Below are 20,848 nucleotides of genomic sequence, written 5' to 3' on the forward strand. Positions count from 1 at the left end.
AGGGTTACCGTGAACTAGAAACTGAACTGAAGGAGCCACTCAACTGACACCCCAAAACTGGCCAGAATCTATAAGGCAGAAGTCAGGAGTGTGATGGAATACTGCCCAGTTGCATGGATGAGAGCAGCTCCAACAACATGTAAGCTTGACACAGTCCAGGACAAGGAACTGATTGGCACTACATCTACAAAGATTCAGTCTCTCCATCACTGACGCTCCGCAGGAGCAGTGTGTACCACGTACAAAAGGCACTGCGGAAATTCACCATGCCAAAGATGTGCAGGTTAAGTGGGATTTGCAACAGTAAATGTGGGATTACTGGGATGGCTGGGGGGAGGGGTAGGGGTAGGGAGGAAGGTGAAGGGTCTGATTTTGTGTGGGATGTTCTTCAGAGTGTCAATATAGTCTCGATAGGTTGAATGGCCTCTTTCTGTACTGTAGGGATTCTATGATTCCTTAGGCAGTACCTTCCAGATCACAACCACAGCTGTCTAGGAGGACATGGGCAGCAGATGCATGGAAACACCTCCAAGTTCCTCTCCAAGCCACGTACCTGTCCTGATTCAGAAATGTATCACTGTTCCTTCAGTGTCGCTGGGTCAGAATCCTGGAATTTTCTTCCCAGTGGTACTGTGGGTCTACCTGCATCAAATGAACTACAGTGGTTCAAGAAAGCAGCTCATCACTACCTCCTCCAGGGATATAAGGGCTGGACAATAAACGCTGGCCCAGCTAGCATCCCAGAAATAAATAAATAAATAAATAAATAAAGCCCTAACTATGCTGCTATTGGCGATCAACAGACCAAGCAGAAGTTCCTATGTCAAAACATGGCTGGTATGGTCCAGATCTGGTCTTTGAAGACATCAATACACATTTTGATAGTTATCATCAGGAATTGGAAGGAGAGAATGGTGCCAAGCATAGACATCAAATAAATTTATCTGTTATTGTTTTTCTGTTATTTTAGTCATTTGTTTGTTCAGGTCTATCTCACTTTTCTTCAGTAACTGGTAACAGAAAACCTCATTCGAACCAGGACCTCGTTCTATCAGTGCTGTCATTTTCTGCTCCCTTACTTTAATCTTGTGTTTGTCAATTTGATTTGATTACAAGACTCTTGTATTGTGAGAGCTTTCATAAGGGAATTTTACTTGATGCGAATCAAAGCTGATTCAGAAGGTGAAAGGATCAAAACGCAAAAACTTCTCAGAAATGAAAAACAGTTATAGAGTTATAGAGATGTACAGCATGGAAACGGACCCTTCGGTCCAACCCGTCCATGATGACCAGATATCCCAACCCAATCTAGTCCCACCTGTCAGCACTGGGCCCAAACCCTTCAAACCCTTCCTATTCATATATCCATCCAGATGCCTTTTAAATGTTGCAATTGGACCAGCCTCCACCACTTCTTCTGACAGCTCATTCCACACATGCACCACCCTTTGCATGAAAAAGTTGCTCCTTGGGTCTCTTTTATATCTTTCCTCTCTCACCCTAAACCTATGCCCTCTACTTCTGGACTCCCCCCATCCCAGGGAAAAGACTTTGTCTGTTTACTCTATCTATGCCCCTCATGATTTTATAAACCTCTACAAGGTCACCCCTCAGCCTCTGATGCTCTAGGGAAAACAGCCCCAGCCTGTTCAACCTCTCCCGAGAGCTCAAATCATCCAACCCTGGCAACATCCTTGTAAATCATTTCTGAACCCTTCCAATAGGGGGAGACTGAAATTACATGCAATATTCCGGAAGTGGCCAAACCAATGTCTACTACAGCCGCAACAAGACCTCCCAGTTTGAAATATTTTTTGAAATATTTATTTATAGAGTCTGTTTTCTCTTCACAGGGTACACAGAAAATATGCCTTCCTTATAGCCCTACGAAAACACTTTCTGTCAAATCTATTTTAAGGTAAGTGAGAAATCTTGGAATTCTAAATGGACCTTGCCGACCGTCATTGGATTAGTTTTACCAGTTTTCATATCTAGTGTGGAATAAAGGTCTGTACTTTGCTGGGTTGCAGGATCACATGTAATGGGTATCGAGAGAAAGAGAGAGAGAGATACCTATTGTCCTTGGTGGGTTATGCTGTTACATCACCAGATACCGAGGCAGTGACTGTTCCGCCTCCTGCTGGTGAGACGGCTAGTTGAAGCCTGGACATCAGTATCACCAACGATTAAGCAATGTGATGGGCTCGGATTTGACTCACTCAGCCTCTGTTTGCTAAAACAGATATCGGGCCTGACTTTAACTCTTATGAGAGGTAGCCTATCCTAAGCCTGCCAACTCCTGTTGCATAATTTAGACCAATCCTGGTGAATGCCAGAGCCATCTTAATCCCTTGCTAATGAATATATAATATCCCAATAACAAGGGAAAAAAATAGTGTATAATCCATGCATACCTCTCTGTTCAAGTGCACACCTTTCATAATTATTCAAATGTTCTTAGGATGGTGATTTTATCTTAAGATGCGGGATAGTGGTGCAGTTAAATCCCTGGAAAATTGCCTCAAACAGACTTTTTTCATCCATTCAGATTGAGACACTCACCAGAGAACGGGCCCACTGTGTGCACACAGTTGTTCATGCAAGTGAGAAGTGTAAAGGGCCTGGGAGTGGCCCAAATATAAGCCCATTCAGAGTGTCATTGGGCCAGGAGAACTTTGAAGCACAGAGGAGAGGGATGTGAACACCAACTTGCATTTAAATAACATCCTCCATGTAGAAATACAGCCAAGGTCTTCTAGTGAGCAGAAAAGACTGGTGCAGATACTGGGAGTGGTGACCAAAGCTGCTGAGTTTTAAGAAAGGTCTATTGGGATGGAAGGATGGGAAAGTGAGAGATGGCTGGTCGGGTGGAACGACTGCACGGAAGGAGACAATCTGGCCAGTCATGTGTGGGTCAGCTCTCTGCAGAGTGACCCTCCCCTGTCCCACTGCCCTGCCTTTTCCCTGTAACTCTGCATTCCTTTTCACACAGTGGGCCCGTTCTCTGGTGAGTGTCTCAATCGAATCTGCTGCCAGCATTCTCTCAGGCAGTGCATTCCAGGTCGAACCACTCGCTGCCTCACACCACGTTATGTTGATTATCTTGCCAGGCACTTTAAATCCTCTAGGGCTTGATCCTTCCAGCGATGGGAACAATTTCTCCCTCTTCAATCTGACCGCATCACTCACAGTTTTGATCAAATCTCTTCTGAATCTTCTCTATTCTAAGGGGAAAAGCCTCACCTCCCTCTCCATTCTATCCACATCACACTGAAGTTCTTCAACGCTGCTGCCAATCTCATGACCCTTTTGTGCACCCTCGCTAACGTGGTCACCTCCCGTCGGGAGATATTTCAAGAGCTTGTAAGTTGAAATAGCCAAACACACGACCATCCACGTTTGGGTGAAGGGGGTAGGGACCACTCTGGAAGCCTGAGTTGGGGGAATGCTGTACTCTTCAGAGTTTGAAGAGCTGGAGGGGATTGTGGAGTGGGAGAGGGAGGAGGGCATGGCAAGGTATGAGGACAAGCCTGAGAATTTAACTTTGAGACAGTGGAGCCAGGAAAAGTATTGGAGCAGAGAGGTGAGCGGCATAGGGTATGAGTGACAGAGTTATGAGCCAAATTTTTAAAGGTCATTGCAAGCCTGTTTCTGTCGGTTCTTTCATTGTGGAACTTTATTTGATTGTTGTTCTTTATCTTCCTCTAATCCTGATTGTTGATATTGTCAGATACTTGCCAGGAAATAACATGGTAACTTTATAGAGGCAAATCACCAGAAGAGGGTGTATATACTGAACTGAGGAGCAGCTTTAACACCCAGCGGCAGCTGCTGCAACTATGGCACTGAAAGTGTTTCACACAGATTCCGACTTGCGGGGAACTCAAAATAAGGAATAGAGGATGTATTTGTGGGAAGGGAAATCTTCATTCTGAGCAGGAATGTGTCCGTCAGTCAGAATGGGACAGTGTTGGGAAGAAGCTGATCATTCTGTCCCAGAGCACCCACAGTGTGAGGGGAAGGGAATCATTGGGAGCACATTGTCCTGTTGTGAAGTGCCACTTGCAGTGGTCTTTGAAGGCAATGGACTGTGAGACACAAATCACATTGAACAATCTCTTCAACTTTTGAATTGTTTTGCAGTGCCATGAACCTTGATAAATTTGAAAAAGGCCCTAGGGAGATTTTTAATGCAGAAATACAGAAGGTAAGACTCAGTTTGTTAAAACGGTGTTTCTGACCATTGCGGTTGTCAGTGAAAACATTATAAAGATAATTTGCTGTTTGAAATGAAACCAGCCTACAATCTCGGGATCACCGCCTTATTCCTGTTGGAGGGTGGAAGTTATTTTGCAGAGTGGTATCAATTAACCTGGAAGTCAACTTGACAACTCTGTGTTTAATTGATGGCCATTTTTGTGTAGCTGGATTCTAAACCTTAAACGTTCATAACCAAGGTTATGCACAAAAGGACTTTATAAACTGTTGGTTAAGCCCAGCTGAACTGAGTGACCAGTTTGTGACTGAACTAATACAATCTATGAGAATGACCATTTATTGTCTGTAGGGGCCAGGACTGAAATCAGGGCCTGGTGCTGCTCCTGGCCTGGACCCTATTCCCACTGTCTGAGAACAGAGGCCTTGTCCCTTGACTGAACGTGGCAGGCTCCCCTCCTGCTCTGCCCCAAACCTGGGCACAGTGGCCTCACTCCAGCTCAAGCGCACCAACACGGTGGCTCAGTGGTTAGCACTGCTGCCTCACAGCACCAGGGTCCCAGGTTCGATTCCAGCCCTCGGGCGACTGTCTGTGTGGAGTTTGCACATTCTCCCTGTGTCTGCGTGCGTTTCGTCCGGGTGCTCTGGTTTCCTCCCATAGTTCAAAGATGTGCAAGTCATGTGAATTGGCCATTCTAAATTGCCCATAATGTTAGGTGTGTTAGTCAGAGGGAAATGGGTCTTGGTGGGTGACTCTTCGGTGGGTCGGTGTGGACTTGTTGGGCAGAAGGGCCTGTTTCCACACTGTAGGGAATCTAAAAAAAACTTCAACCCCCTTAGCTTTATGTTTCACAGCCTCCCAGCCACATCCCCCCTCCTTTCTCAACTCAGCAGAGTGACCTTAACCCTCCAGCCTGAGCTCAGTACCCTGCCCTCAAGGACTGTGGGCCTCCCCTGTTGCACTGCCCCTGGGTTACTGGACTCTCCCTTGACTCAGGCCCTGAATATTTGAACAGAGACAAGTCCACTGCAAGTTCATGGATTCAGTTCTTCATTCTTTGCAGTAGATGCTAAATGAATTGGACATGTTGATAGTTAATAATGTTTCCACATTGTCAGGCACAACGTGCCTAAGTGAGGGAGGTTGTGGTGTCAGACAAGTGAGACATTGATCAGCAAGTTCCTCAGACAGACCCTGAGTAATGGGGCTGTCCTGCCTCAAACCAGGAGGCCTCTTCCCGGCCTACAGGACTCCCCACCACCCTCGTCCTTGTTCTTGACATTCATCCCCTGCAGTGAGTTATTTGTGGCTGAGCCTGGGCAATGTCCAGTGGAGGCTCCTAGCTTCACTCATCTAATGAGCAGAAATGATGATGCAAGCAACTAATCCTCTTGTTCTCGTGTTTGACAGGACTTACTGGTTCTAGAAGAACAGGAGGTGAGTGCAATGTAAACCGGGGTTGTGCGGTAGCAATGGCTGACTGTCGACAGGCCTGCGCACTAATTATAGGAGGGAACATACAAGGAGAAAGGGCAGGCAGGGCAGAGGAGGGAGGGAGGGAGAGGGCAGGGGTCAATGAGGATGGAATGGCGTATGGTGGGACAGGGGTGTGGAGTAGGGTACAGGAGGGTGGATGAGATTGGGATTGGGGGGGGGGGGGGGGGGGGTTGATTGGTGTGGGTAGTGGAGAAACTGATATTCAGCAATGAGGATGTACAGGATGACCGAGGGTCTTTAGGGGCAGGGGCTTACATGAGGCTGGAAAGTGGTTAATGTACCCACCTTATAAAGGAGAAGGGGCAACAGTAGGATGGAGTGGGGTACAGGAGGAGGCAGGGTGGTGTTGAAGGTCAGTACAGGGCACAGGAGTATAAAGGAGGGTAGAGATGGAGAGGGGTACAAGGTAGGGAATAACGGGTGACGCTTGCAGCAGAGAGAGGTTGCAGGAGGAAGTGGGGGTACATGAGGAGGGTGTAGAGGGGAGGAGGGAAGGAGTTATACAGAGTCACAGAGGAGAGGAAGTCATACCAAAGGGCAGAGGAGTGCAAGGAGGAAGGTGGGCTGCAGAAAAGGCTGGTTACATGGGGTAAGGGGGGGGGGGGGGGGGGGGGGGGGCGGAGATGAGGGTAACAGGATGACATTTCAGATTGTTCCAGCAAGGAGCCAGCGTATTCCCTTCAGCTGACTGTATCCTCCTGGAAAAAGGTGTAACTTCCCAATGAGATCCTTCAGATGAATTGAACTCCTCGCTTGGAACTCTGTCCTCTAAAAATGACAGGGTTCCAGGCTGCAGTGAATCACCTCAGTATTTATTTATCTTGATCAATTTAAACTGCTCAGTTTTGAATCTTGAAAGGGGAATTACATTTTTATATGTTTTAATCACAGCTGTTAAGTTTCTTTATATTTCAGCGCTGGTCTAATAAATAGTACATTTTCTTTTACTTGCTGCACATTTCTGAATTCTTTTTGTTTTATTAGGGGTCAGTGAACTTTAAGTTTGGAGTTCTATACGCTAAAGATGGACAACTGACAGACGATGAAATGTTTAGCAACGGTAAGGGTCAAATAGCTCATTCAGGCTGAATTTCACTTGAACTAATGTCATTACAAACCACTTGTTGCTGCAGTAATTTTCATTTGTTTCTGCGGGACCTCCATTATAGGATCAAAGACTGGATGGAGACCATTCAGTGCCCCGATGTCTAGACTGTAACCCCCTGCTGATTATAATCAGCTCAATGTTGACAGGGTGAAGAACCAGTTATTAAAAATAAAGTGGGACAAATTATTGAGTTATGGAGTACAGGGAGAGGTCAGGCAGTCAGTGATGGACTTACTTCAATGAGTGCAGTCCCAACAACATACAAGAAGCTTGTCAGCACCCAGAACAAAGCAGTCTCCATCCACCACCCTCAAAATCAACTCCCTCTGTTACCAACACACAGAGGCAGCAATGTGTACCATCTACATGATGCGCAGCAGTGTCTCACCAAGGTTCTTTCAACAGCATTGACAGTTCTTGTGGCCTCTACCATGTCAGGGAAAAGGGTAACAGCAACGCCACCATCTGCAAATCTCCCTCCAAGCCACATCCTAATGTGGAACGATATCAGCATTTCCTTCATGCTCCTGCATCAAAAACTGGGCCTCTTTCCCTGGTAGCACCTACACAGACTTGAAGATGCAGCAGAAGACGGCTCATCACCTTCTCAAGGGGAAGAACTGCTGTCCTTGCTGGCAATATGTGTAACTGAGCACAGAATAACTTGCAGTGTGTAGGTAGACCTAAGAACTGTTGAAATATCACATGGTCAGGTACATAAGAAACAAAATTCATGGCTGTTCTGAATGTGATCTCAACTCCACCTTCCTATCTGCCCCTCATAACCCTTGGCTCCCTTGTCTATTAAGAAACTGTCAGTCTCGGCCTTGTATATATTCACTGATCCATTGGTGTCTAGGGAACAGAATTCCTCATGGAGACCAATGACTCTCTGAGAGGTTCCAAGCAGTCTGGTCATTTCCAAACTGCCAGGCCCCATTTAACATCTTCACTGCTAACCAGTAAATAAATGAGACTGTAAAATCGATTGTCCAACCTTTACTGGACATTAAGTCAGTCATCAACCCGACCTGTTGTAAATTAAGAACTGTTCGCAGTCCAGGCTTTCACATTGCTGTCGGAGATTTGTTTTTGATTTTGTAGACGTATTGATTTTGCTGCTTTTAAAAGTAAGAGTGCTTCTTAAGTGAGTCACAGCTTGGGATTATGACCATTGTTGAGAATCTGTTTTAGAGACACTGCAACAGAAACTGTGAGACATTCAGCTGAGGGACCCTGAGGCTATCAGCTGTAAGGCACAACTGGGAGAGTTGACGGTCTTCTTGACTGAGGATGGTCTTCTTGATTGAGAAGCTTGCAATCTCCTGGCCTTTCTCTTCTTTCCAGTTGATTTAAGGAAGATCTTTGTAGTTGAACAAATTACAGTCAGTTCTTCCAGAACACAATAGGTACATTCTTGTGCAATCCTGCGCCATAGAAAAATCATGCAATATAAGTAACACTCAGGGTGTTGATGGTCTATTTGCGTTATAGCCAACACATACTTTAAAAGCTTTAAAACCAGCTTTCCCTATTCACCCAATCGCGTTCGAGCCAATTTGCATCAATGAAAGATGCATTATAGCAGAACTGACTGTATGGAGCTAATCTGAGAAGGAAATGGTCCCAGAGACGGAACACTGCTCAGTGGTTGAAGTTTTGTCCTTCCAACATTGCGTATCACTTTGGCATGTCTATAGAGTGATGTTCTAATCCAGTCAGCGCCCTCTTCTGTTTCTTTCACAGAAACTGGGAGTGAAAGCTTTCAGAAGTTTCTAAATCTTATGGGTGAAACAATTACATTGAAGGGCTGGATTGGCTACAGAGGAGGACTTGACACCAAAAGTAAGAGTCGGACTAAAATTCAAGACAAAATGTCAAATAAAAATTTGCATCTAACAAGGCAATCAAACAGATGGCATTTCATACAACCGGTTTGTTAAACACTACGGATGCTTATTCCAAATACCAGGTACCGAAATGATCCAATATACCAAACAGCTGTTGATGCTCCTTTGCATTAGAACTGAAATTTTGTTGAAAACATAACTTTGGGTTTTCTCCATATTCCTGTTGATTCCTGTGGATTTGGAGACTTTCTTGTTATTTGTGTATTTATTGTTGTTTGCTGTGGTTTGACAATATTCCCAGGATCCAGACCTCATTCCATTTTCATTGCTTTGGAGTGGGCAGTGCAACATTTCTTGGAGCTTGATCTCTATCTCCATGTCCAGTTGGAGGGTATACGGTTAATACAAGATTATCTTAATGCTTGACAATTTACAGCATCATCATATGCATTATTCATAATGAACCAGAGAACAGCTGAGTCTAATTGATACAGACTGCAGCATCTCCTCTACAGCTCCCTTTCTAGTTCATGAAGACATGAAGGATCTACACACACACACACACTATATGTATACATAATTCTCTCTCATAAATACAAACATACACTTTCGTTCTCTCACACACAGTACACTGGGAGAATTTTATATGATTCCACTATTGGTCCAGCCTCTCAAGATGTGAATGGACTGCTAGAGCAATATACACCTGATTATCTCTTTCTCTCTTTTCTCTTACTTTCTCGATGCATTTCTCACTCTGTTTCTCTTGTCTCAGTCTCTTCATTTCCCTCCCTTTGCCTGTTACCCTGTTCTCTCCAAAATCATCTCCAACAGTGTCCCTTTCTGTTTTCCCAATCCCATTCCTATATCCTTCTTGTCTTGGCTTTCATTTTAACCCAAATGCTCCGCACCTCAGGAACTCTTTTCCAAATTGCTTTAATCAAGCCTGATCCACCTTCGCCTCCTCTGTCCGTGCTGACAAACACCCCATCTTCCATCTCCAATCTCTTCAGCAAAGTCTGAAAACAAACAGAGATCTCATCCACCTCTCCCACAGCCTACTTTCTGAAGCTCCTGAGGGAGAGGCTTTCCATTCCTTCCAAAGCAATGAAAAAGTTTGAATCAATGGCAGATTCCTCCAAGCTGTGACTTGTACACTGAGTCATGTCACTGAAGCAGGCCATTTCGTCGAGTGGGACTGTTTGTGTTTTCTGTGCACAGCAGCCTACTTCCCCCACTTTGCATCTAACCTCATCAACAGGCACAAGTATGTGCTGCTGTCAAAATCTGTAGAATGTACATTTCAATCTGCATTTGCTAAGATTTAAGTTGTTTGGTTTCGTATAGTGTGAGTGAGGGCCATCAGTCTTGTTCCATAACCGAGTTCAAATATGACGGTATTCTTCAGAACCTTGGTGGTGGTATTTATTTGTTAAAATCAGGATTGACTGGGATATACTGCAAGTCAGAGGGAGGTGATGGCTCAGGGGTTAGCACTGTTGCTTCACAGCGCCAGGGACCCGGGTTTGATTCCATTCTCGGGCGATTGTCTGGGTGGAGTTTGCACATTCTCCCCGTGTCTGCGTGGGTTTCCTCCCACAATCCAAGGATATGTAGAGTAGGTGGATTGGCCATGCTAAATTGCCTGCAATGTGCAGGCTAAATGGGTTCGCCACGGGAAATGTAGGGTAGGTGTGGTAGGTCTGTGTGGATCAGAATGGCCTGTTTTGACACTGTAGGGATTCTGTAAGTATGGTGGTGTGAGAAATCACAATAGAAGGTGCCCTCAAATGACCACCTTTGCTGAAGTTAGACTAACCCACTCTCTTTGGCAGGTAGCTGATGTTTAAAACCCTGAAACTATATAACTGTGCAATAAAATATATCTTTTTATTCCCCTCTTTGTAATAAGATGCAGCTTGACGGCCATGTAAACTTCATGTGATGTCTTGAGCTACTGTAGATGTATTCTCATAATTATTTCGAGTTCTTGTAAAATTCAGCGTTGTACTTTTCACAGATGACACGACAGGAATACATTCCATATATACAGTATATCAAGGACACGAGATAATGTTTCATGTCTCCACAATGTTGCCGTACTCTAAAGAAAACAAGCAACAGGTAAGGGGAGTTCTTTCTTTCCTATGACTAAGCATATTACTGCTGGAATCATTTATATTGTATCGATCTTGGGCTTTTCACTTGAAAACAGTCTCACTGGGTCTTGTCAAACAGGCAAATAATTGTGATTCTGTTATGACCACTTGCTTCTCCAGAGAGGAGGAGATTGGGAGCAGAGTTTAGATGTGAAGGCTCCAAAATATCTGCTGTGTTACACTCTCCAGCAGGGCTGCTGTGTTACACATTCCATCAGTGCTGCTGTGTATTACACTCTCCAGCACGCTTACTGTGTCATGCTCTCCAGCAGGGCTGCTATGTTACACCCTCCTGCAGGGGTGCTGTGTTACACTCTCCAGCTGGGCGGCTGCGTTACACAGTCCAGCAGGACTACTGTGTTACACTCTCCAGCAGGGCTGCTGTGTAACATTCTCCAGCAGGGTTGCTGTGTTACACCCTCCAGCAGGGCTGCTGTGTTACACAGTTCAGCAGGACTACTGTGTTACACTCTCCAGCAGGGCTGCTGTGTAACATTCTCCAGCAGGGTTGCTGTGTTACACATGCTAGCAGGGCTGCTATTACACTCTCCAGCACGGCTGTTGTGTTACACATTCCAGCAGGGTTGCTGTGTTACACATGCTAGCAGGGCTGCTATTACACTCTCCAGCACGGCTGTTGTGTTACACATTCCAGCAGGGCTGCTGTGTTACACATTCCAGCAGGGCTGTTGTGTTACACACTCCAGCAGGGCTGTTGTGTTACACATTCCAGCAGGGCTGCTGTTACACACTCCAGCAGGGCTGCTGTGTTACACATTCCAGCAGGGCTGTTGTGTTACACACTCCAGCAGGGCTGTTGTGTTACACATTCCAGCAGGGCTGCTGTTACACACTCCAGCAGGGCTGTTGTGTTACACATTCCAGCAGGGCTGCTGTTACACACTCCAGCAGGGCTGCTGTGTTACACATTCCAGCAGGGCTGTTGTGTTACACATTCCAGCAGGGCTGCTGTTACACACTCCAGCAGGGCTGTTGTGTTATACACTCCAGCAGGGCTGCTGTTACACACTCCAGCAGGGCTACTGTGTTACACACTCCAGCTGCTGTGTTACACTGTCCAGCAGGGCTGCTGTGTTAGGGCCTCCAGTGATGGGGACACATTGCTGCCTGAAGGGATCGTGGTCTCCCTGGCTATCAGACACTGAAAGCTGGCTTGCAGCTACAGTGATCAATTTCGAAGCCAAACTGTATGTTGGCTCTTACAGCGAGAAGATCTGCTTACAGCAGGAATCCTGCAGTCGGATAAAGCCATGGTGAGACTGCCCTTGGATTAATGTGTACGGAGTTTTTTAAACTTATCTAAAGATGGATACACTTACCATGGAGGGAGCACAAAGGAGATGCACTAGACGGACCAATGGGATGGTGGAGTTGGCTGATGAGCAGCAATTGAGGAGACTGGGCTGTATTGTCTGGAGTTTAGAGGAGGAAATGTAATTGCTCTGCAAGTTGAAATTCCTAAAGGGGTCGGCCAGATAGATGAATGTACAAAGGATGTTTCCCCGGTGAGAGTTGTGTAGGAGGGACTGTATGGTTGCTCTCTCAGAATAAAATGGAGGCCATTTGGACTGAGATGAGGTGGAAATTATTCTGTCAGTGAATAATTCTCTGGAATGCTCTACCCCAGAGGGCTGTGGTGTTTCATTCACTGAATATATTCACGACAGAGAGTAATAGATTTCTGGATATTAAAGATTTCAAAAGATGTGAGGAGAGCACTGGAAAATTGTTTTGAGGTAGATTATCCGAAATCTAACTGGCAACTTTAAAGGAGAGAGACTGGAGTTTCGAATGGTTAAAAATGGTATTAGGAAGTGACTTTAAAAACACAAGCCGGTTTCCTGGTCTTCGTAAGTAGTGGCATAGGCTACTGAAGTAAGGATTTTGTGCTTAATCTTTATAAAGTACTAGGTAGGCGTTAGCTGGAGTAATGTCTTCAGCTCAGGACACCACATTTTAGGAAGAATCTTTAAGATATTGCCAAAAAGATTTACTATAATGTGGGAACATAATAGTACCAGGTTGTGGAACTTTATATTAGTGTCAGGACGTGTCAGTAGAAGGTGGGATTACTGTCCTTCCAGCGGGGAAGGGCAAGGTGAGATCCAGTTTAAACAGTCAAAGACGGTCAAAGTTGTGAACAAGGACAGTCTGCAGTTTGCCTCTGAAGCTAATGTGAGAGAGCCTGAGGTACCAGACAGGGGCTCCTCAGCCACACCCAGCAGAGCCTCAATGCAGAGTTCACTACTGCAGTGAAAACCAAGGCTGTCCCCTCCAAAAATAAACAAAACGAAAGGAAATGAGAGACTTGCATGTGTACAGCGCCCTTCAGCAACACAGGGCATTGCAAAGCACTTTATAGCCAATGAAATACTTTTTGAAGTGCGCTCAATATTGGAATTTGGGAAACGTAGCAGCCAACTTGCATCCAACCAGCTCCCACTTACCAGGCAGTCGGTTTTTGTGATGTTTCCCAGGGGAAATGTTGGCCAAGGCAACTCGTCTTCAAGATAGGGCAGTTGCACGTTTTATGTCTTCCTGGCGAAATAGATGGGGTACTTCAGTTGAACATCTCATCAGAAAGGTAGCACCCGTGACAGTACAGCACCCCCTCAGCACTGCAGGTTAGCTCGAGTTTCTGGAGTCCACCAACTTCTGACGGAGAGGTGCGATTGCTATATCTGAGCCACAACTAACACTAGGGGTGTGTAGGTGGTGCTGCAGCCCTTTGCTGGCCTAAATTTATAACAGCTTCATAAAAACTTTGCACACAGCCTGCTCAGCCTTTCCTTGTGAAGTGGGTCATATTAAGTCTACTCTTATCGCCCGAGTATTTCCCTGTCATGCTGTGCTTTTTGAGATCACTGAGAGACTGCAGTGTGGTGAAAAATATTGAAGAGGAGGCTTCTCCACAGCGTGGTTGGTGATTTGCAAATGCATTAAAAAAAATTGCAAAACATTTGATTTGCAAACGCTCTGGCCCATTGCTCGATCAAACCACACGTGGGGCCCATGTTGGCTGGCATTTCAATGCTTTACCCAATCTTTAAAAGGGGTTTTGAAACAGAGCGGACTGAAGCTGGGTCACCAGTAATCCCTATTGAAATTGAAGCCTTCAGTATGTGCCATAGAGCAATGTTTAAGATGGTATTTCAGTGCTGCGAATGCAGTGACCTGAAAGGAGCAGTGCTGATCACCTTTTCCCATTTATGAGCTGATCGCAGTTCACTGGTCCATGTCCTCATGTCACTGTGCTCCTCGGAGGAAGTGTACAGCCTTACTTCCTGAGGGCAAGCCTCTCTGAATGTGGGTCAGCCAGGTATATTGACAAGTTTATCATTTCAACCTGTGTTTCTTTTTACTCTTTCAGTGATTAGATTACATTACATTGTGGAAACAGGCCCTTCGGCCCAACAAGTCCACACCGACCCCCCAAACCCCTACATTTACCCCTTACCTAACACTACAGGCAATTTAGCATGGCCAATTCACCTTAACTGCACATCTTTGGACTGTGGGAGGAAACCGGAGCACCCGGAGGAAACCCACGCAGACACGGGGATAATGTGCAAACTCCACACAGTCAGTCGCCTGAGGCGGGAATTGAACCCGGGTCTCTGGCGCTGTGAGGCACCGTGCCGCCCACAAAGATGTGATAGGGGTTTTAATTTCTTGATGGAACAATAAGTGTGAAGTAACCCATAACGGAATCAACATTTATTTTTGTTTGTTATTTTTATGCAGTCAGGGTGTGACTGTCACTGGCTGTTTATTGCCTGTCCCTACTTGCCCTTGAAGGTGGTAGGGAGCTACCTTTTTGAACTGCTGCATTCCATCTGCTGTAGCTAGACCCAGCATGCATTAGGGAGGAAATTCAAGGATTTTGCCCCAGTCACACTGAAGAAATAGCAATATATTTTCAAGTCAGGATGGTGAGTGGCTTGAAGGGGAACTTGCAGGTGTTAGACTTCCTATGTATTAGCTGCCCTTATCCTTCTAGGTGGTAGAGGTCATGGTTTGGAAGGTACAATCTTAGGGGGCTTGATGAGTACAAGTTATACATTGTAGATACTCCTGCCACTGTGTGTTAGCAGTACAGGGAATGAATGTTAGAAGTGTGGCCGTGATGTCCACTTGGGCTGCTCTGTCCTGGATGATTTTGAGACACTTGAGTGTTGTTGGAGCTGCAACCATCCTGGGGAGTATTCCATCACACTCCTGACTTGTGGCTTGTAGGTGGTGGACAGACGTAGGGGTTCATTAGGGCATTGTAGAAATATGTTTGAGCTGTAACTTCTAGTGCATCGGTCACAAGAGGTTAGTGTGTAGCCGCAGCAAGAAGGCCAATAAGTGTGAAGCTGAAAGTGAGGATGTTATGCTTTAGTGTTACAGGGCATTGATGGCATCACATGTGCAGTTATTTAAGGAAGGATGGAAATATGTTGGAGACAGTTTGGAGGGAGTTTACTCATTTGATACCTGGTATAAACTGGTTGTGCTTTCTATAGGCTTGTTTACACCAAAGTTCAGAAGAGTGAGAGGTTGATTTGATTGAAATTAAATGGCCATTGACAAGGTGGACATGGAAAAGGATGTCTCCATTTGTGGATGAGTCCAGAATTGGAGGGCATTATTTAAAAATCGGGAGTCTTGCTTTTGGGACAGAGGTGAGGAGAAAGTCTTTCTCACTGTGTGACTTTGGGACTGTGTGCCTGGGATGATGTTGGAGGCATGAACATTGAACGTTCTTAAAGCTGAGGTGGATAGATTTTTATGAGGCAGGGGAATCCATGGTTCCTGGGCATAGCTGAGAAAGTGGAATTTGAAACACAAAACGATCAGCCATGATCTTGGTAAATAGTGATGCAGTTTAGAGGGGCTGAACTAAACTGCACCACTACTTCTGTTCCTATGTTTGTTATCTTCTAGACCAAGGGCTGGATTTTTTTTTTGTTTTGGGATCAGGACATCAGAGTTGACCAATTAGTGGTGCACTCACCATCCAAGTAAGAATGTTCCAATACTGGTGGGCCAGTAGGCGACACCCTTTTCATCCAAGAAATGGTCACTATTGCCAGCTCACTGTTATAGAGTGGGAGCCCCTGCCAAGAGCAGGTACATTGGGCAGCTACGGTGTGAGGGAGGCAGACTCAAATTGATCCTGGGAAATCACCTCCTGGTTTGCACACAGGAACCTTGATTATTCAAGTGACACGGGCGGGGAGTATTTCATTTGGATAATCCAAAATTTTGCTAATTGAATGCCGGATAACGCAGTTTAGCCAAGTATCAGGACTTTGCGATCTTGCTGGAATATCCGAAATTTGGATACTCAAATACCGGATAATCGAGGTTCCTCTGCACCAAGTTCCAGCTGCCATTGTGAATCCACAGGCTAACTGGAAAATGCCAGTCACCCTCTGATCAATAGTCTCGATAAGCTTTTAATTAGATTAAGAAGTTGCTTACAGCTTGTGGGCAGTTAACCCACGCTCCCATCGACTGAAATGACATGGAATTGAGTAGCTGATGACAAACGATATGCTGCCCACTTCCGTTCTCTGCAGTGGTTACAAATCCAGGCCCCTCCTGCACAGATCCCACTGGCACAACTTACAGCACCTTCCTGAAAGGGTGGAAGAAGGGGATTTAATCATAATTTTCAGAAGAAAATTGATGATTTTTTTAAAGTCTCAAAAACATACTTTACTCATAAAAATATCTTTATATACATAGTTACAAATGCAGTTCGGTTCTGTACAGTAGCATAGCACGAAAACGAGCAAACATTGGAGTTTGACTCTACCCAATCAAACCAAAGGCATCTCCTACTTGTACAAGACAGTATTTATATGCATTTGAGGCAGTGGGAGGGTTCAATAACAGAACAGACTCCAGTTTAACTTCAGCAGAAAGTCCTCAGACAGTGGCTTTTCCCATTGTGCCTTGGGATATGGCAAAAGCAAACACAGGCTGTGGGAGGAGGAACAGGGAAGTGGAGTCATTGTGTAACATGTTCAAAGAGCTTTCACAGAGTTGATGGCTCACTGGTCTTCCCCGTTCTATCTGATGGTGGTGTTCAATAGTAAAGGTACCAAAAGAGTAGGAGTGAGGTGGACAGATCGCCAGGTTTGAGATGACTGCCTCACAGAGGAAAGTAAATTCCCTGTTGCTTTTTTCATCACTACTTTGATTGGTTAACACCAGTACCAAGGGACTGCTAATGTGCTGTCTTTTCCAGTGTGACATTATCTACAATGTGATACCCACTAGGTCTGCATGTGTTGGGCTGACTTATCCATGCAGTCATTTAAATAGACAAAATGTATGATTTCCCAGCTCCTGTTCAGTGATAGATAAATATGATCGAAAAGGAGGGAGAGAAAGTTAACTGAAGCATTCGGCTTGTACCATTCACCTTTATTGGAGAAGTCCAAGGCATTTGAAACAGCACCCTGAATAAGGAATTTGGCTTGAAGATTGCTTCTTCCAGTCTCTGTTTGATGATAATCCCTTCGAAAATGGCTTTCTGCAGGGATTGTTCTCCACTTTGAATTGCTTGAATTCTAGTTCTGTGATGCACAGTGACACTGTTACTGGTTTATTAATAATCAAATTGCAATTTGTTATAGTGAAATCTCTAGCTGACTTTGCCCTTTAACTTCCTTTCCTTTCCTTATGGTTTGCATGACACCGGTGGTACCAAGAATTGTAGCAATTGAATCAAGGTCACTTAATTGATTTAACTTAAACTTTACAATTCCTAGCTGTAATGTCTGTTTTATTTTATGATGTGGAGATGCCGGTGGTGGACTGCAGTGAACATAGTTAAAATCACACAACACCAGGTTATAGTCCAGCAAGTTTATTTGGAAGCACTAGCTTTTGGAGCGCTGCTCCTGCAACTTGTGAGATCTTTATTTGATCAAATAACATTTCAGTTGCATGACAATGCGATCTTTTGCTCTAAACTCTGTTTCTTGTGATCCTGCTCCACACCTACCTGATGCAGGAGCAGTGCTCCAAAAGCTAGTGCTTCCAAATAAACCTGTTGGACCAAAACCAGGTGTTGTGAGACATTTTTATGGCATCATGTATTTCCTGCAACCCTCCACCAGGATGTAGAAATATTTAACTCTCCATTTCTTTCCAGTGTTAGCTAACTAAATCGGTTTCAGAACTTTCTAACATTTGACTTTATGTTAAACGAGGAAGGGTGGGTGGTAGGAAGAGGACGTTTATAATCCAATTTTCCGATATCAAGAGAATTATCTTCTGTACATTTCTAAGTTGAACTTTTGAGTTGAAGGTATTCAGATTGTTAAACAAGTACATAGATTAAATTGTTACACTTATTTGCAGTTTTCCCCAGTGCTGTTTTTTTATACCATCTGTGAGACTTCTTGAAATGAACTTCAATGAAGCAGCAATCATTCCACATCCCATTTCATAATTTCAGTGTAAAGACCTTTCTGTAGCCCTGTTGCCCAAATAAGTAAGAAACATGGTACAGTGGAAGGTTATAATTTACATTTTATAGTTTATAATTTAGTATGACTTTTGGATTTTGGATTTCAAGCTAGAGACAGGTGGTTATTGCTTATTTCTCTGAAGGGTTTGCTTTTCTTGGGGAATAAAAACTCAAGGTCAGCGTCCTTTTGGAGAAGTGACCTAAATCCAGTGTTTGTCAGAAAGCAGGTGACTATCTGCCCCTAATGAAAGACATTTACCCTGTTAAACGTATGACCGGTAGGCTAATCATTTAAGATCATCCAGTTTGAATTCATAGAACATAGGACAGTGCAGCATAATAAAGGCCCTTCGGCCTACGATGTTCTGCCGAGCATTTATCTTAATCTAAGATCAACCTAACCTACACACCCCTCAATTTCGTGCCGTCCATGTGCTTGTCCAGCAGTCGCTTAAATGTACCCGCATCTGACATCTCCCCTATACCTTCCTCCAATCACCTTAAAATTATGACCCCTCATGACAGCCATTTCTGCTCTGGGGAAAAGTCTCTGGCTATCTACTCTGTCTATGCCTCTCATCACCTTGTACACCTCTATCAAGTCACCTCTCTTCCTTCTTCTCTCCAGTATGAAAAGCCCACGCTCACTCTACCTCTCTTCATAAGACAAACCCTCCAATCCAGGCAGCAACCTGGTAAATCTCCTCTGCACCCTCTCTAAAACATCTACATCCTTCCTATTATGAGGCAACCAGAACTGGACACAATATTCCAAATGTGGTCTAACTAGGGTTTTATAGAGCTGCAGCAAAATCTTGTGGCTCTTAAAGTCAATCCCCCTGTTAATGAAAACCAAAACACCATACGCCTTCATAACAACTCTTATCAACTTGGGTGGCAACTTTGAGGGATCTACGTATGTAGACCCTAAGATCCCGCTGTTCCTCCACACTGCCAAGAATCTTGTCTTTAACCCTGTATTCAGCATTCAAATGACTTTTGAAATGAATCACTTCGCATTTATCCAGGTTGAACTCCATCCGCCATTTCTCAGCCCAGCTCTGTATCCAGTCAATGTCATGTTGTGGCCTGCATCAGCCCTCGACACTATCGACAACACCACCGACCTTTGTGCCATCAGCAAGCTTACTAACCCACCCTTCCACTTCTTCATCCAAGTCATTCATAAAAGCTGCAAAGAGCAGGGACCCAAATACAGATCCCTGCGGGACATCACTGGTCACCGACCTCCAGGTGGAATATCTTCCATCCACTACCATTCGCTGTCTTCTTTCGGCCAGCCAATTCTGTATCCAGACAGCCAAATTACCCTGTGTCCCATACTTCCTAACTTTCTGAATGAGCCTTCTGTGGGGAACCTTATCAAATGCCTTACTAAAATCCATATACACCACGTCCTCTGCTCCACTTTCGTCTTGTCACATTCTCAAAGAACTCAATAAAGCTGTGAGGCATGACCTGCCCCTCACAAAGCCTTGCTGACTATCTTTAATCAAACTGTGTTTTTCCAAATAGACATAAATCCCATCTCTCAGAATCCTTTCCAGTACCTTTCTTAACGCAGACTTAAGACTGACTGGTCTGGAGTTCCCAGGGATTTCCCTTTTCCCTTTCTTGAAAAGAGGAACAACATTCGCCTCCCTCCAATCATCCGGTACTACTCTCGTAGAGAGTGAGGATGCAAAGATCATCGCCAGAGGTGCAGCAATCTCATTTCTCACTTCCTGTGGGAATATCTGGTCCGGCCCTGGGAATTTATCTATCTAGATGCTTTCCAGAATTTCCAGCACATCCACTTTCTTAATATCAATCTGTCCAAGCCTATTAACCTGGACCACAGTGTTCTCACTATCAACAAGGTTCCTCTCTCTAGTGAATACTGAAGCAAAAATACTCATTTAGGGTCTTCCCTACCTAGTCAGACTCCAGGCACAAGTTCCCTCCACCATCCCTGATTGGCCTTACCCTCTATCTGACCATTCTCTTATTCCTCACGTACATTTAGAATATCTTTGGGTTTTCCCTAATCCTACCTGCCAAGGCTTTTTTGTGACCCCTTCCTAGTTCTCCTCAGTCCATTTTTGAGTTCTTTCCTAGCTACCTTGTAATTCTCTAAAGCTGTGTCAGATCCTTGCTACCTCAACCTTAAGTATGCTTTGTTCTTCCTTTTGATGAGAAGCTCCTCTGCTCTTGTCATCCAAGGCTCCTTCACCTTACTATTCCTTGCCTGTCTCAGTGGGACAAAGTTATCCAACACTTGCAACAAGTTCTCTTTAAACAGCCTCCACATTTCTGTTGTGCATTTCCCGTGGAACAATTGTTCCCAATTTATACTCCACAGCTCCTGTCTAATAACAGTATAATTTCCCTTCCTCCAATTAAAAACGTCTCATCCTGTCTGTTCCTATCCCTCTCCATGGCTGTGTTAAAGGTGAGGCAGTTCTGGTCGCTGTCACCGAAATGCTCTCCCACCGAGAGTTCTGATACCTGACCTGGCTCGTTGCC

At 44.8% G+C, this 20,848-nt stretch overlaps 1 protein-coding gene across 7 annotated transcripts in view; it reads left to right on the forward strand.

Moving 5' to 3' along the window:
* The window catches only part of garnl3 (GTPase activating Rap/RanGAP domain like 3), a 451,733-nt gene that overhangs the window by 279,473 nt on the left and 151,412 nt on the right, over positions 1-20,848 (forward strand). For all 7 annotated transcript variants that reach the window (XM_043720251.2, XM_043720250.2, XM_087998395.1 and 4 more), the window contains exons 6-11: positions 1,854-1,918; positions 4,144-4,207; positions 5,627-5,653; positions 6,698-6,773; positions 8,568-8,666; positions 10,692-10,795. In XM_043720251.2, coding sequence (XP_043576186.2) covers positions 1,854-1,918; positions 4,144-4,207; positions 5,627-5,653; positions 6,698-6,773; positions 8,568-8,666; positions 10,692-10,795 — 435 coding nt within the window. The remainder of the gene's footprint in view (positions 1-1,853; positions 1,919-4,143; positions 4,208-5,626; positions 5,654-6,697; positions 6,774-8,567; positions 8,667-10,691; positions 10,796-20,848) is intronic.

This window comes from Chiloscyllium plagiosum, unplaced genomic scaffold (assembly GCF_037043375.1).
Source record: "Chiloscyllium plagiosum isolate Xiang-an unplaced genomic scaffold, Cpla_swu_hap1 HiC_scaffold_21, whole genome shotgun sequence".
Taxonomy (NCBI): domain Eukaryota; kingdom Metazoa; phylum Chordata; class Chondrichthyes; order Orectolobiformes; family Hemiscylliidae; genus Chiloscyllium; species Chiloscyllium plagiosum.